This window comes from Calonectris borealis, chromosome 4 (assembly GCF_964195595.1).
Source record: "Calonectris borealis chromosome 4, bCalBor7.hap1.2, whole genome shotgun sequence".
Taxonomy (NCBI): Eukaryota; Metazoa; Chordata; class Aves; order Procellariiformes; family Procellariidae; genus Calonectris; species Calonectris borealis.
In genome coordinates, this window is record NC_134315.1 from 56,493,895 (window position 1) to 56,505,528 (window position 11,634).

Here is an 11,634-nt window from a genome sequence, read left to right on the forward strand (position 1 = left end):
CCCCATCTAGAAGCTTCTAATTGTTTTGTTAACTGTACTATATGTGAACCAAATCAGATTTTTCATAAGGATCCAAATACACAAATGCAAAGAAAAGGTTGAAGTAGAAAAAAACCCACATATATAGATGCAGAAAGAATTTTCAGATACAGCTCTCTCTACCAGAGCATAACTCCTTGACAGATGGAGAAAAAGCTAGCATATATTCCCACAGAAAATCTCCACAGAACCTGGAACATACTATTTCAAGCAATTTAATGTCATTTCTAGAGGAAATACAAGAGTATATGTTCCTCTCTAGCCATGTGCCCTCCCCTCCAAAATCACCCATATAGAACTATAGACCAGAAAGAAGTCATAAGCTCTTGCACTGCCTTCCCTCCCCCCACCCCGATACCAAAAAAAATCACTAATTTATTAAGAAAACTACCATTGATTTTACCAGTTTCTCCACTTCAGGACAGAAAAACACTTCCAGAGGAATTCCAAACACTTCAGAAAGACTACCAACTAATCATACACAGCATACACCCATCTTCATAGGAACCAGTCTGGGACTCGATAACAAGTAACAAATACAGCCACAGCAAAAGAACGATAAAAACGAAGCTTCCTTATCCAAAGAAAGAGAGAAGTAATTGTTAAACATGCACTTATAACCGAACAGCAATGGAAAACATGTTAGAAGCTGAGCCTCTTTTTCTCGCTTTGGGCCATCTATCTAAACTGCAAAGGATTTCTTTCCAAATGATGGTTACTTCAAAACATGAACAACTCAGGAACTTTGCTTTATCCGGCCACGCAATTACTGAGCTGTCACTATCAGCAAGTAAAGAAAAAACAAAACAAAACAAAACAAACATACAAAAAAACCAACAACATACAACCTACCTTCAAAGACACTCACAAAAGCTTAAATTAAATATTAAAATCTAATCACACACTAAATTAGGCCAAAAACCTGTAGTTTTGGTTCTATTAATTAAGCCTATTGAACAATGCCCAGAGTGAGTGTTAAAGACTGTCTGCAGCATCACATCCGCATAACCCATTATTAACACATGTTATTTTCACCATTCCAATCAGAAGTTCAAAGTGCACTTCCTTTCTTGTGGCAACACTGTACAGGCTTGATATTTTTGTATAATTAGCAAGTACCAGAGTCAACATTATAGCAGAATTTGCTTCATAGCAGGTTAGTTATACTTTTTTGCTCCACTCCATCAGTTCTACATTGTGCAACAGTCAGGATGACTCAAGGAAAGTATTTTGGCTAACAGGAATCTGATGCAATAAAATGCCTAAGCTGCATGCCTCTAAAAGATGAGATGGAGAAAAAGAATATAGTGTAGAATACTGGCATTGTTATACCAATACCTGTCTCCATCAGTACATGTTTAATCCCATTACAGCACTTCTCAATTTTGAAAGCCCTGTAATGCATCGGACTTCAATTATTTTATTAAGCCATATATGCCCATCTGAAAGATGGAAAAATAGCTATTACTACTGGAAGATTTAATGCAACCATATTTTGCCTTTCTTTACCATAAAGATTTTGTACTATCTCTATGCAGACTAGGTTCTGCACCTTTTATGTTTAGAGTTTACAGTGGGGGCTTTAAAGTTCACTCATCTGTGGTGAACTTCAGGGTTTTTTCAAGCAATATTACCAGCTTCACCAAATCTCTCCTTCTGTTGCCAATTAAATTGTGTCTGGTTGCAGACACCAAAGCATCAGTGTTTACACCACCTCTCTTCTCAAGTTAACCAAAAAACACCACCGTCTACGCTAGCCCTCAGAGCTTTTTGCAAACTACATGAGTTAAAACTAGCAGTCACACTGTGAGTTTTCAATGTTATTGCTAAGCAACCTGCAAGCAGCAGCTGAACTGCAAAATAGAGACATCCTTCTGTGACAAGTGGGGTAGAGCTTGAGCAGCACACTGATAGTGGAGCTATTCACTGAAAAGAAAGCTACAGAGTCAGCAGCTGGCTGCAGAATTACAACAGAAGTCTGAGGAAGAGGCAGAATATACTTCCCCTATTCTCATGTGCTTCCCCAGGCATCCCCTACGGATGCCTATAGATGCACCAAAGGAAAGACTCAGTGTTCAGTGAACCTCTTGCACTAGGTATGTGCACCCAAACCACAGCTACCAGGCAGCACTTAGGCTGCTCAACATACTTAGCAATAAGTATGAGAGCAATAAGCAGAGAAAAGTCTGCAGAAATGCAGGAAAGGAATAGATAGGAAAAGAAAGGGCATATTGAAACACAAGAGGGAGAAAGTATTAAAAAAAACCAACCAAACAAACAAAAAAAAACAACTAGTGGAAAACAAAAGGAAGCTGCGACAGAAGTTCAGTACAGCACAGCTTTAAGTCTAAGTAGAAAGAGGTTTAAGTGGTAGATAATCCTCAGACGAAATGTTTTCAAAAACTTCATGAAATACATCCTAAAAGGAAAGATTGCCATGTACACCTTAAGCACATGCAACCCCCAGACACCCAGGAATTAACTTCTAACTAAAAACACCATTTTTGACCTCTTGTGCCTTTCCACTCTGTTCCTTCCCCTCTCTCTCCAGCTCCAAACATAAATGTTATTAGCTGGAGATGGTGTTGGCATCATAATTCAATCTTAAATAAGACAGTTATGTTCTCCTCACACAGCAGTGTTGCCATATCAACGTTAACATGCCTAACCTCGCTTATAAAAATAGATATCATAGTCAGTTTAAAATGCACGTAAATGACTGTCAAGGAGGTACTACTCTGGAGGTGTTATTTCAACAGTAGCAGCTTTTTGGTGGAGGAGTAAGTAGGGTAGGAATAAGTAGTTCAGATTTTTATCTTTAAAAGTAAAATTTACCATCACAGCACTTACTGTCTCCCTGTTTCTCCACATATGATCTTCATCTCTTCCTCCATTCAATAATTAAAAAAAAACAACAAGAATGTACCTGGAGTACAACCTCCAGCAATAATATACCTGAATCTATAATCTGAGTGGCAGATCGCTCAATGAGCCACGCACTTACATGAACCGGCTGCACATACGCTGTAATATTTTTCAGAACTGGGATGATACTTTCCATCATTATTGATTTGAGTAGCCATAAAATGATCTTTTAGGGGGGAAAGTCAAGGTAAATGACTGATTATCAGAGCAGGAAATCATTTAAGTGTTCAACTGAAGAAACATTATGCAATTGTAACTTGCATTTGACTCGTGAAACCACATACAAAAGAATATAAGGCGGCACCTTTTTTCATGAAGATGATTTGAAGTGGCTTTTACTTCAGAAACTTGTGGCTTCTTTTATGGCACGCCTGAGAAAAGTGTTAAGCAGTATCTTTATATCTTAAAATACTCTTAAGGAAGTATTTTTCTCCACATTCTTTAAAGCTATAAAGAGGGAACTATCCCCCACAACATGCTGCTTCAACGTTGCTGGGAAGTCTTGGACTAATTAATATTCATATTTAAATGGCGTACCAAATTTAAATTATAGTACTGCTTTTGTACTTTAAGTAGGAGCCACTCAGTAAAATAGAAGAACTAAAAAAAAAAAGAAGATGAATTTGGAGTATCCAAGCTACAGGTACTTATTTATTGACATTACCCAAAATTACTTTTGACAGAAAATCCCTTTAGAAATACCAGACGGGAAGGAATGTGAGAGTTCTGGAAGTCATGGGACTAGAAAAAAAATAATTTAAAATATCAAGTTATGTAATCAAAGGTAACCATATTTTCCATTTGATCTTCCTGTCATGACCTGCACAGAAAAGCAAGCATAACCATGCAACATCTATCATCTCTAAGTGGGATGCATGCAATGGAAGTAGATACCATTCAATTTGGGAATGGATAGCAGAGAGGAAATAACTGTTCTCTACAACATCACCCTATGGAAAATGACCTCAACTGGCTCATATTTTCCAATTAAGTTAAATGCTGATAACATCCAGCACGAACTCCTCTTTCAAGTTTCTCACCACCACCAGTGGTATCAAAAGCACCAGCTCTTGTTAGGCTCAGCCAAAAACAGCAGGTAACAGAAGACAGCTGTAGCCAATGTGGAATTCAGAAGCATACAGAAGTTTTTTTAACACACAAATGAGGCAATTCTGTCCCTCATCTTGCATCAGTCCTGAGACTCAGCACGCTCAGCAAGCCACCTCCATAACACAGAGCATGAGAAAAGTCCCCCACCTCTGCAGTGCAGCAATAACTACATCAGAAAGGCGCCCATCAGCGTGAGCGTGATTTTTCCCCTATGCTTATACAGCAAAAGACTTGTTTTGCTAAAGGCCTTGTTTACAAAATTATTTTAATGACTAAGAAGCTCAGTGAGTTCACAAATCAAAATACATCACCAGCTTTATTACACAAGCATAACTGTCAAGCACTGTACTTCGGTTTTCTTTCAGTTTCTCATTACTACATTCACAATCCTTTACAAGTGTTATACACCCGTCACACATATATACAGGTTTGTGCAGTGTAAGAAACACACAAAAACTGCAACACCCGAGCAGCATCCAGCTGGCAGAATCCACTGGTCTTACTAAGTATTAACTTAGTTTTGACCATGAGATAAGAACAGAGTGGTTACATATAAGAAAATAACAAGCCAACCTCATTTTCTTTCCTAAGTAACCATAAAGCCTATGCAAGCACATTCAGTTGTTTTCTGCTCTCAGCTGCATCTCATATGGTTTCCTTCATGAAGGTACCAGGGGATCTGTGATTACAGAGTTAACACAGCTGAGGTGGAGGAACACCCATCCCTTCAATGGAAGGTGAAAGTGGATGGAGGAGAGCAGATAATCCCCAGCTGTACCAGTGCCACCTTTCTGACATAGCTGAAGGTGGATTCTCTAGTTAATAACACTCCTCAAACCCAGACGCAGGCTTCCCCAGGGCAAGCAAGTACATTCCTATGTACTACAGGGATAAATCGATTAAAAGAAAAATAGGGTCAGCCTTCCTATGCCAATAGGAACAGCTACAAAGCAACTCCCTCCTTTCCTTCATGAGTATCAGGCAGATACTGAATCTTCAGTACCCCCAGAAGAGGGGCACATAACCATTTAACCGACTGTCATTAGACAGCTATAACTATCCAAGTAACACTGGTCCTGTCATACATTTCCTAACACTCAAATTTACACCAAAATATATACCAGATTCACCAACGCTATTGACCATTCAGGTCATCACACAATTACTCGAAAACAACAGAAGGGCAGCCCAGCACTTGCAGTATACATTTATGCTGGAAAAATTGCATTTGATTCACAGAGAGACAGAGGCAGGCTTCTGCAATACACCGATGCTGGATTCCAGCCTGGAGCACAAGCCTTTGGCGAGTACACACAAGTCTCCCTGGACTAATGGAAACTCTAAACTTCATTGCTAATTCCCGTTATTGACAGCAATTTTACCTTTCACAAATCTGAAATTAACACTGATGGTTAACACATTGATCATGAGCTGGCATTCATATTATATTACCGACAGCCTGAACAGTAGAAGACCATTAACAATGACATGGTTTGAAATTCAGAGACAGCATAGACGGGTGTCTAGTTTTTTTGGTGTTGTCAATTGTTCATACAACTATGTACACCTTCGCACGCAATGCACAAGAGGAAAGGAGATTGCCAACACCAAGGTTCACGAGCCATGGCAGCAGCCCATCTAAACAGCTGAGATGGAAGGATTTCATTAAAACTCCTCTTTCCTTCAAAGAAAAAAAAAAAAGGGGGGGCAAACCCCCACCCCCCCCCAAACAAACCACTCAAAAGCACATAATCATCTGACCTGCCCAGAAGAATCAAAACAATCACTGTACCTAGCTAACAGCAAGATTTCCAAGAAATACTGCCTTTACTTCTTTGTATAACTACTCCAGTTCACTCTCGAAGTTTTTATTTAGGATTACTCTGCTTTACAGCAGTATTTCTAGAAGGCAGTAATGCAACACTGAATATTTTAAGGAGATCAAGTAACACGATACACAGCTTTTCCCTCCAGGTCAGTGGGGTTCAAATCTTGCTAATGTCAGTAGTGACCAAAAGCTGTTGACATCAGACAGCTGTTATGTGACCCATGAGGAATGAGCTAGTATCCTCAGTCCAGTTTTTCCCAGACAGGTATTCCTACCTTCAGCAGAACAACCAAGCCCACACTCCGGCTGGCAAGTCTCAGGAGTTAAAAGCAGTGTGGATAAGGAGTAGCTTTCTCAGTCTTGAAGGAGAACAAGAACTTAGAGACAGTTCTGTCCAGGTGAAGGCTGCATCACACCTCTAACAAAAAAGCAAGGAATTTCAATTTGTAAATACATCGTCAGCATTTGCTGCAACAGTATGTTGTCCTGAGCCTTGATCCTGCAAACCTCTGAATGTACAGGTTATCTTATTTGCAGTCAACAGACCATTCAAAGTGTTGCTCCTCTACAGGATCACAAAATCCAGAAAGTAAAGGTGAATTGTCTAAGTTGCATCATAACATACATACCATCTTAAGGAGAGCACAAGAGTAAATCAAAAAAGTACTTCTCAAACTGTAACTGCATCCTCCGGATTCACATACAGGATCTTTTTTCCCTTTAACTCAACAGAACACAATTTTGTGAACTTTACCAAGAGTTAATTTGCTTCTGAAAACTTAACAATACACACAGACTTGAATTTCTTCTTTACACTGCTCATTGCACGACAGTGTCGGATCCAAAAATTTCACTCCAACCGCCAAATGTAATTGTGCACAAGCTGCATAACAGAGGTGGGAGAAGACCAGGACCTTATAAGCATTAGGGGCTCCTGAGCCTTTTTCCCCTTCTCCCAAAAACATGTGTTTTTTTGATTCAAATCAGTTTAAGCACAGTTCAGAAAACTCAATAAGCAAAATGAGAGCGAGGTGAAGTCCTCACCTGTGAAAATACCCCGCTTCTCAGTATATTTGAGGATTTGAAGCATGAGAAGACAAAAAAAAAGAAAAAAGCCCACAGCAACCCCCCGAAAAGGCAGCTCTCAGCCACAAGCAATCTCCACGAAGCTGCTGGAACCGTAACCTCCCCAAACCCACCCCGCCATTACGTAACGGTGCCGAGCCAAGATTTTCACCAGCCAGCCCAGAATTGTTGTTAGAAGGAGACATCTCCTGTCATGCACCAGCAAATTGAAAGGGTTTAAAAAAATGCCAACCAAACACAACAAAAACAAGCAAAAAAACCCCACACATGCAAACAGAAGACAGAATTTAACCCAGAGCCTACATCCATATGCTAAAAACCTTTCCAAGTAAGGTTTTATATGCTATTCTAACTTAAAAAACATAAAAAGTTGTTTTCACAGGTTATATCTCACCAACATCAGAATATCTGTTTTTCCTCTCTAAAATACCAAGGCTCACCAACTACTTGCATAGGTGCTTACAAGGCACCTTTTTATTTTTTCGGTTATTCCTTATTCATTTAACATTGCAAGCCTATTTCAGTTGTTCATCTCAAGGTACAAATCATGTCCTATAAGAAAGAAACAAAAAAGTAATCTTTTCATATCTCTATTATTATTAACACCAATTGTTTTCTTACTCAATCTCCTTACAGTCTGTAGGAAGGCAGTGTGAAGTGCCTATGATACAACAAAGAATAATCCTATTAAGAATCAGTTTACTGTGTACTACTCTCTTCAGATGCTATTTTAAGACCTTAAAAGGTTTCAATATTTAATAAAGGACTGAACCAGTTAAACAAATCTTCACGTCTCCATGTCTGACATTATGAGACAACAGTTACCAGGTGAGATGGACACCTAAGCAGCATGTATGTTTTGTTCTTTTTGTTCAATACTTTAACCCAGTTTAATAAAGTTGATTTCTGTTTTAGTTGCATTATAAAAATATCTAACTATACATACTGCTAAGTTTTCTTAGAAATGGTGCTTTCAGACGTTTGAGACGTTACATGTGTGAAAAATGCAAAGAGCAATTACTAACAAAACACATTAAGACATGCTGAAACCATTGAAGGTTTTGTAAATATAGAGATAATTCCTATTCATGATGAACATTGACTTAAGCCAATGGAAGTTCTGCCACAGCAAAGATCAGGACATTTGGTCATGTGTTAGGACCAAAGCAGATTAAAAAAAAAAAAAAGTTACACACCCCATAATCACAAAGACATCTTCCCAATACGATGGTCATTTGTTGTTTCTACAGAAGATAAGCATCAGCTAAAAATAGCTGTTTCAGGTTTCTAAAGCCTACTCTTAGTGTGATATAACAGACTGACTACTTAAACAAGCAGTAAATATTCCAGATATTAAAAGGTAAAGGCGAATTCTCAAGTCATTTTTAAAAAATTCTTATCGTGCTTTGTAACTACATTTCTTACCACATCTGAAGATCTACAATTTCATTTGGATTGGAAAAAAACCCCCACTAAGTAAGAGGGGAAAAGGCATAAGAAGGTTTGAGAGGTGGGCCTGTGCGAACCTCATGAAGTTCAACAAGGCCAAGCGCAAGGTCCTGCACATGGGTCGGGGCAATCCCAAGCACAAATACAGGCTGGGCAGAGAATGGATTGAGAACAGCCCTGAGGAGAAGGACTTGGGGGTGTTATGTTGAGCTTCTTATCAACCGACCCAGTAATATGCGCTTGCAGCCTAGAAGGCCAATTGTATCCTGGGCTGCATCAAAAGAAGCGTGGCCAGCAGGTCGAGGGAGGCGATTCTCGCCCTCTGCTCTGCTCTGGTGAGACCCCACCTGCAGTACTGCGTTCAGCTCTGGGACTCCCAACATAAGAAGGACATGGATGTGTTGGAGCAAGGCCACGAAGATGATCAGAGGGCTGGAGCACCTCTCCTGTGAACACAGGCTGAGAGAGTTGGGGTTGTTCAGCCTGGAGAAGAGAAGGCTCCAGGGAGACCTTATTGGAGCCTTCCGGCACCTGAAGGGGGCCTGGAAGAAAGCTGGAGAGGGACATTTTTCAAGGGCATGTAGTGATAGGACAAGGGATAACAGCTTTAAACTGAAAGAGGGTAGATTTAGATTAGATAGAAGGAAGAAATACACTGGAGGCACTGGAACAAGTTGTCCAGAGAAGCTGTGATGCCCCATCCCTGGAAGTGTTCAAGGTCAGGTTGGATAGGGCTTTGAGCAACGTGGTCTAGTGGAAGGTGTCCCTGACCATGGCAGAGGGGTTGGAACTAGATGATCTTTAAGGTCCCTTTCAACCCAAACCATTCTATGATTCTATGAAGGTAAGTGTAAATATAAATACAAAGATATAAATAATATGCCTTTCCAAATAATATTTACATTGAGTGTTTAGTTTTGGTGTACACTTATGTAAATACAGAAGTCTATCTATTCCAAAGCCATTTCAATTTCCAACTTCCTGGGTTCTGGAAGGATGCATGCTGCATCTAGGGTTTGTGCTTTCCACCATAACACTCTGCATTGGTGTAGGAGTTATAACCTAACCAGATGAAATACACTGTATCCAAGCATATCCAGCCATGTGGCCAGTGTAGAAGCGGGGGGAGGGGGGGAACAAAACCAACAACAACAACAACAAAAACCCCAGAAAACCAAACCACTAATACACACGTGCTTTATACACACCGAGAAATGCACATGTACAATTTAAATCAGGCACTACCCCAGTAAATAAGACCTTGGTCTGTACTGCAGGGCACAATGTGTTGTTAATCCAAATTCTAATTTGTTTATACGGCCGAGGCTCACAGCACACGCATACCTTCGAAACCAAGCAAAAATCATGGAGCCGATACGTGTTTGTGCCGAGCACCCCCACGCACATCTGCAGGCACACGCGGGTGCACGGCCACGGTACGCCTGCTGGATAACTTCACATCCACGCAGGCCGGGCCGTCAGTAAGAAACGGCGATGGAGGAGGAGGAGGAGGAGGAGGAGGAGGAGGAAGCAGCCTTCGCCGCCTCCCACAGCGCCCGCGGCCCGCGCCCCACCGCCCCCCTGCGCCCACGGCCACGACCCCCCCCCGCCCGGTATCCCCGCCGCGGGTGCCGCGGGGGCGGCCCGGCTCTCCCCGCCGCGGGTGCCGCGGGGGCGGCCCTGCAAGGGAGCTGGCGTGGGGGGAGCCGGGCAGCGCAGCCGGTCCCCCGGCAGGGCGGTTCGGTTTGAGGGGGAACGGAGCCCCGGCTGCCGGCGCGGGGAGGTTTCCAGGCATCCTGCTGCATGCGGGGAGCCGAACGGCAGTGACAAGCGGCGGCGCAGCCTGCGGGGGGGCTCCGGGGAGCGCAGTCCGGAGGAGGAGGAGGAGGAAGGGGGGATGCCCGGAGGAGCAGGCGGGCTGGGGGAGGGAGCCGAGCCCTGCCCCCCTCTCCCCCAGGCGCTGGGGCGGGTGAGGAAGCTGGGGCTCCCCCTCTCTCTCACGCCAGCCCTGTGCAGCGCCTTCAAGGCGGAGAGGGGGAGGCGGCGGGGGGAGGAAGGGGGGGAAATGCTGCAATGTAGCGCCGGGCGGGCAGGCGAGGGAAGCCGCAAACCCTCCACCGGGGCCCGGCGCAAGCCCCCGGGCCGAGCCCACCGCTTCCAGCGGCCGCCGGCAGCCCCGCGGTACCTGCCCGGGGCGGGGAAGGGCGGGGGACGGACGCGACCCCAGCCGAGGGCACGGCGGGACGACCCGGCCGAAAGGGCGGCGGGGGCGCAGCACCCACCTTTCACCACCCTGTCCGTCGTCGATAACTTGGGATCAACGGCCTTATGCTCCGACATGTCCGGCGGCCGGGGAGGCGGCGGGGCTCTCCCCGCTCGGGCAGGGCAGGCGCGGGCTGAGACGGCGGCCGCCGCTGCGGTCAGGGCTCCGGCTCCTCCGCTGCGGCCGAAGTTGCCGCGTCCCGCCGCCGCTCGCTGGCTCGGCTGGGCTCTGCCGTGTGGTGCCTTCCTCCTTCGTCTTCCTCCACCCCCGTCCTCCTCCTCCTCCTCTTCCTCCTCCAGTTAATTATTGCTCGCTTTCAATCACGCCTCCGGGTTGTTTAGGACGGCTCGCTCTTCCCCCCCCCCGCCAAAGACCTCGGCGACAGCAGCCGCGGCGGGCGGCTGTCAGGCAGCGCCGGCAGGAAAAGCCGCGAGTGGACGCGGGCACCAGGAACAGCCAGGTTGCACACGCAGCGGCCAGCCCTGCGCTTCCTTCCTCCGCGGCGCGCCGCTGGCGGCTGCTGCTGCTGCTGCTGCTCCGGCTCCTGCCGCCACGGGCCGCCGCCGCACTGGATCAGGATCCGGACCCGTCTCTTCTCCCCCGCCCCCCACAGGGTCTCCCCCCTCACTCGCACCGACACCGGCCGCGGCCCCGCGGCGCTGCACACGCTCCGCGGCGCAGCCCCCCCCCCCCCGCCCCGCCGCGCCGCCCGGCCCCGCCCTCCCGGCTCCCGCTCCCCCGCGCCGCCATTGGCTGCCGCCGAGCTGCCAATCACTGTCAGGTAGCCCCGCTCCGCGCCGCCGCACCGCCCAGGTGCACCGCCTGCGCCCACCCGCGCCGTGGGGACCGGTGGGGCCGCACCGCGCAGCGCCCCGCCGCGGTTCCCCGCGGGGCCGCGGCTCGGCAGGCGCGGAGGTACCGCGGGGCCGTAGGC

General features: G+C 45.5%; 1 protein-coding gene across 2 annotated transcripts in view; it reads right to left on the bottom strand.

The window, feature by feature from the left end:
* The window catches only part of PPP3CA (protein phosphatase 3 catalytic subunit alpha), a 210,148-nt gene extending 198,754 nt beyond the window's left edge, over positions 1-11,394 (bottom strand). Inside the window, exon 1 of one of the 2 annotated variants that reach the window (XM_075149622.1) lies at positions 10,720-11,394. In XM_075149622.1, coding sequence (XP_075005723.1) covers positions 10,720-10,777 — 58 coding nt within the window. In that variant the 5' untranslated portion in view covers positions 10,778-11,394. The remainder of the gene's footprint in view (positions 1-10,719) is intronic. The other variant, XM_075149621.1, reaches the window with a different exon arrangement.
* Positions 11,395-11,634: the final 240 nt, after the last annotated feature.